This window comes from Microtus ochrogaster, unplaced genomic scaffold (genome assembly GCF_000317375.1).
Source record: "Microtus ochrogaster isolate Prairie Vole_2 unplaced genomic scaffold, MicOch1.0 UNK14, whole genome shotgun sequence".
NCBI classification, from domain to species: Eukaryota; Metazoa; Chordata; class Mammalia; order Rodentia; family Cricetidae; genus Microtus; species Microtus ochrogaster.
This window is the reverse complement of record NW_004949112.1, coordinates 3236968-3241485: the sequence shown is the minus strand read 5'-3', so window position 1 is coordinate 3241485 and position 4518 is coordinate 3236968. Positions and strand designations below refer to the sequence as shown.

Genomic DNA, 4518 nt, shown 5'->3' with positions numbered 1-4518 from the left:
ATCTCTAATCCGGACCACAGCAATTCCTATCTACAGTATCTCACACTAGACCTCAGGATCTCCCTCCTGGACCACAGCATCTCTAATCTGGACCACAACTAGGCTGCAGCATCTCACACTGGATCTCCTCAGCATGGTCCTCCCTTCTACTCCCTACCTCTGTCACTACTCACCAAGAATGATTTTACAAAGTAGACAAATTCATGTCACTCCCTCTACCGCTGTGCTTAACATACAAGCCTTTAACCCTTGATGCTTAAATAGTTTCTACAGGCTTCCTTGTCTGTCTTATTTTCCACAGAAATGTCCACCAACATATGTTTCTCTGCAATGCTCACCTACCTGCTCCTCACTCTTCCTCATAAACGTCTGGTTCCTGGTTTAAATATCCCCTCATCAGACACTACCATTTATTATTTTCTGATTCATCTGGGTTTTCTTTATTGTCTATCTTCCCACCCTCACAGGGACAGGGGACATCTTTATTCTTCCTGGTCCCTGGCCTGGTGTAGAGCTCCAAGCCTGACAGTTGCTTGATTGCTCTTGACTAAGGGATGCCTTTGTCTCCCTCTGGTTCCCAGAAGCCTCTGCACCAGGACGCCTGCAGAGGGAGGGTCTGTTTGCAGGCTTATCTGAATTCAAGCTAGACACGGAGTGATGGTTACCCTGGTCCTATGCATGGGGAAACAGAGGATCAAGAGGCAAGTCACAATAACATTCCCAAGGACGTACAAGATGCAGGCTGATTTGATGCTAAGGCAGTTTTTGGAGGACACACAGACAGGAACTCATAAAGAAAAAGAATATGGGAGTGATGTAGGGGAAATTTTATTTAGTGAATAAGAGAAGGGGCATGAGAGGAGGAAGGAATGAAAAACATGAGGTGGGGAGAAAAGAGGCAAGAGAGGCTGAGATCTGGGCACTGTGATCTGGGCACTGCTCCCTTCCTGTGCCCCAGACTCCATCAGGAAGCCTGCGGGCTTTGAGCTGGAGTCTGCAGCACCTGACGTAGAATGTGTCCCCTGGGGGGCAGGGCTAGCCCCAGTTGAGGAGGTTTATAACCCTGTGGGGGCCCCTGTGGGTAGCAGCTCTGCTCAGCTCAGCCACAGAATCACAGACTCTGGAGTACAGAGGTAAAGATCTGCTCGCTCTCTCTCTCTCTCTCTCTCTCTCTCTCTCTCTCTCTCTCTCTCTCTGGCTGCCTCTGCCCAAACCTCTTGAATTCCCTGCCTGGGTCTTCCACATATCCTAAGTGAAATTTTATGCCTCCATCTCTCCATCCCCTCACCAGCCCATTCCTAGACAGATGCTTCCTCCTCCTCCCCTTTTTTCTCCCAAAACACAATAAACAAAGCAGAGAGTTTGGGGACATCCGGAGAGGTGGAGAGACTGGGATCACCATCCCCAGATTCTCTCGTCTTCCTTTCCAGGAGCCAGCATGATGGTCACTGCAAGAACCCCCTGGGGCTTGTTCCTAGGGCATCTCATCCTTGGGGTCACAGGTATCTGAGTGTGTGTGTCCTGGTGTGTGCCTGAGGGAACAGTGTCAGCCAGCATCCAGGTGACTCAGTGTCTTACTACCATGCGGCAGTAAGGAGTGACTGCTGACAGTGGGCTGGAGTGGGGTGGGTCATGAGAATGAGTGACCGCTCTCAGGGAAAAATGGGATTGTGCCCATTCCTGCTGACTAGGTCTGTCTCCTGGGGCCTATACTTGGCCCATTTGTTTATTTTTAATGAGTCTTACATAGTCCATCCAGGCTGGCCTTGAATCCACTAAAGCTAAGAACAGCCTTGACCCTCTGATCCTTCTGCCTCCATCTCCCAAGTGCTGGGATTACAGGTGTGCACCACCATGCCCAGGTGACATGGAATTTAAACCCAAGGCTTTGTGCATGCTCCGTGAACACTCTAGCAGCGGAGCTCCCGGCCCCCTCTGGGATAACGATGTCTGGGTGAATGGGCTGTGGCTGGGTGTGACCGTGGTGAGCCTCAAGGGAGGCACAGCCATGCCACAAAGCTGAAGAGCTCCTGGGATAGCTGCCTGGGTGTCTCATCTCATCTGGGCCAGCTAAGTGAAGAAGGAGCTTTGGTTCTGAAAGACTCCTGGCATGGCTCTGCGTGTGAGAGAAATGGTTCCTGGGTCCAGAAGACTAGCTTCAGACTCCAAGCTGACCCACCCTCCTGACAATTGATCCTGGCTCCCAAATCTAATGAGGCCCCCCCTTAACTCCTCTCAAGGAACCTTACCCTACCCCTCTGAACCCTGACCCCAACCCCTCTGAGCCTTGACCCCACCCATTTGAGTCCTGACCACACCCCTCTGAGTCCTGACCACACCCCTCTCAGCCCTGATCCTACCCTTCTGAGTCCTGACCACACCCCTCTGAGTCCTGACCACACCCCTCTCAGCCCTGACCCCAACACCTCTGAGTCCTGATCCCAACCCCTCTGAGACCTGACCACACCCCTCTGAGCCCTGACCACACCCCTCTGAGCTCTGACCCCACCCCTCTGAGTCCTGACCCCACCCCTCTGAGCCCTGACTCACTCCAGGCACTACTTGCTTGATGACTAGAGACTAGTCCCTTCTATCTCCCAAATTTCCATGCAGCCCTGACTCTGCTAACCCCTCCATGGTAATTCTCCCCTCTCTGACTCTGACTCTTATGAACCCCAAAGTTTCAGCCACACTCCTGTTCCCAGATTCTTCCCCTAAAATTCCTGGCCCAGCCTCTTCTGCCTGTCCCCAGCCGCGCCCACATCTCTGAAGTAACACCTTGTTCCCTGTGTCCTGGATTCTCCTCCTGACTGTCCCCCAAACTGCCCAGTTTATGTGGTGAACCCTAGCCCCTCTCAGGAGTCGGGGACCTTGATTCCTAATTGACACCCTGTCCAGTCCACTCTGACCTGAACACCCACCTTCAAAGCACCTTCCTTCTTTTCTCCATGGCTCCTCCCAGGACCTGGGAAGCCCCAGGCACGTGTATGCACCCCACCTGGCCCAGCTTTCTCATTCTGACCCCAGCCCGGGTTCCACCCCTGAAGCCCTGATTAAGCCCCTGAACTAAATCTTAACCCCCAGGGACCCTGTGGCTTCATCTTGAACCTGTCCCCAGCCATGGTCCAGACCCTAAAATCCCGAGATAGCTGGAGAGCCCTAATCTTACCTCTTGCACTGGGGTCCTGACATGGCCTTGCCCTGCGACTGTAATCACTCGCCTTCACTCGGACCCTACGGGAAGGACCTCTAAACCAGGATCCACAGCTTGTTCCCTGTCAAGATCCACACCCCAACACACAAACACAGCAACCTCTGATCACATCCGTTCACTCAAACATCATCCCCTTAACTCCGAGCTCTCATCCCGACCGTGCTCACAGATTCCGCCCTGAACCCTTTCCCCATCCTAGAAGCCATGAAACGCCCCCGCTCCACACCCCACACCTCCCAATTCTTACTCCATCCCCAGGATCCTTAGCCTCAAGTGCCAGCGGTCGGATCATACAAGGCCAGGACTGCCGTCCACACTCGCAACCCTGGCAGGCGGCACTGTTCTCAGAAGACAATGTATTTTTCTGCTCGGGCGTCCTGGTGCATCCGCAGTGGGTGCTGTCAGCAGCACACTGCATACAGGAGTGAGTGGGGGTAGCTGGGCAGGATGCTGCGGGGAGGGGTCGCAACATCAGCTTCGGCCAGCAGAGGGCGCTCAAGGAGCCACAGCGTTGACAGGTGTGAGGGGAGCCCAACCTAGTTGGACCAGGACAGTCTAGTGGGAAGGAAAAGGCAAAGGGGGAGGTCACTGTTGCTTTAGGGTGGAGGATGAGATGGAAGACCAGGTGCCGCTGCATAGCTCACCTGCTGGGTGATCCTCAGTTCGTACACAGTGGGACTGGGCCTGCACAGCCTGGAAGGCTCCCAAGAGCCTGGCAGCCGGATGTTAGAGGCCCACCTCTCCATCCAGCACCCGAACTACAATGACCCTCCTTATGCCAACGACCTCATGCTCATCAAACTAAACGAGTCAGTGATGGAGTCTAACACCATCAGGCGCATCCCTGTGGCGTCCCAGTGCCCCACCCCTGGGGATACCTGCCTAGTCTCTGGCTGGGGTCGACTAAGGAACGGTGAGCACCTGGGTACATGGCCACCCTCCCTGAGAAGGTTCCCAGCCAGTCAAAAGGGGCTGACCCTCCGTTCTGTGTCCCAGGGAGACTGCCCAGCCTGCTGCAGTGTGTGAATCTGTCAGTGGTGTCAGAGGAGACCTGCCAGCAGCTCTATGACCCCGTGTACCACCTCAGCATGTTCTGCGCTGGAGGAGGGCAGGACCGAAAGGACTCGTGCAATGTGAGATACGGGAGGATGGAACGGAGATGGGGGTGGGGAGATGCAGAAGGTACACCTGAGGGACTCAGACGGGACTAAGAAATGCAGAGAGCCAGGTGTGGCGGCCACGCCTTTAATCCCAGCAGGGAAGCAGAGGCAGGTGATCTTTGTGAGTTCAAGGCCAGCAGAGTA

The 4518-nt window shown here is 54.4% G+C and overlaps 1 protein-coding gene across 2 annotated transcripts in view; it reads left to right on the top strand.

Annotated features, from left to right (window-relative positions):
- The first annotated feature begins 13 nt into the window (after positions 1–13).
- Klk4 (kallikrein related peptidase 4) overlaps positions 14–4518 on the top strand; it is a 5441-nt gene continuing 936 nt past the window's right edge. Inside the window, exons 1-5 of one of the 2 annotated variants that reach the window (XM_026789163.1) lie at positions 14–1133; positions 1431–1502; positions 3473–3638; positions 3877–4127; positions 4211–4347. In XM_026789163.1, coding sequence (XP_026644964.1) covers positions 1439–1502; positions 3473–3638; positions 3877–4127; positions 4211–4347 — 618 coding nt within the window. In that variant the 5' untranslated portion in view covers positions 14–1133; positions 1431–1438. Of the gene's footprint in view, positions 1134–1178; positions 1503–3472; positions 3639–3876; positions 4128–4210; positions 4348–4518 lie in introns of those variants that run through there. The other variant, XM_005366891.2, reaches the window with a different exon arrangement.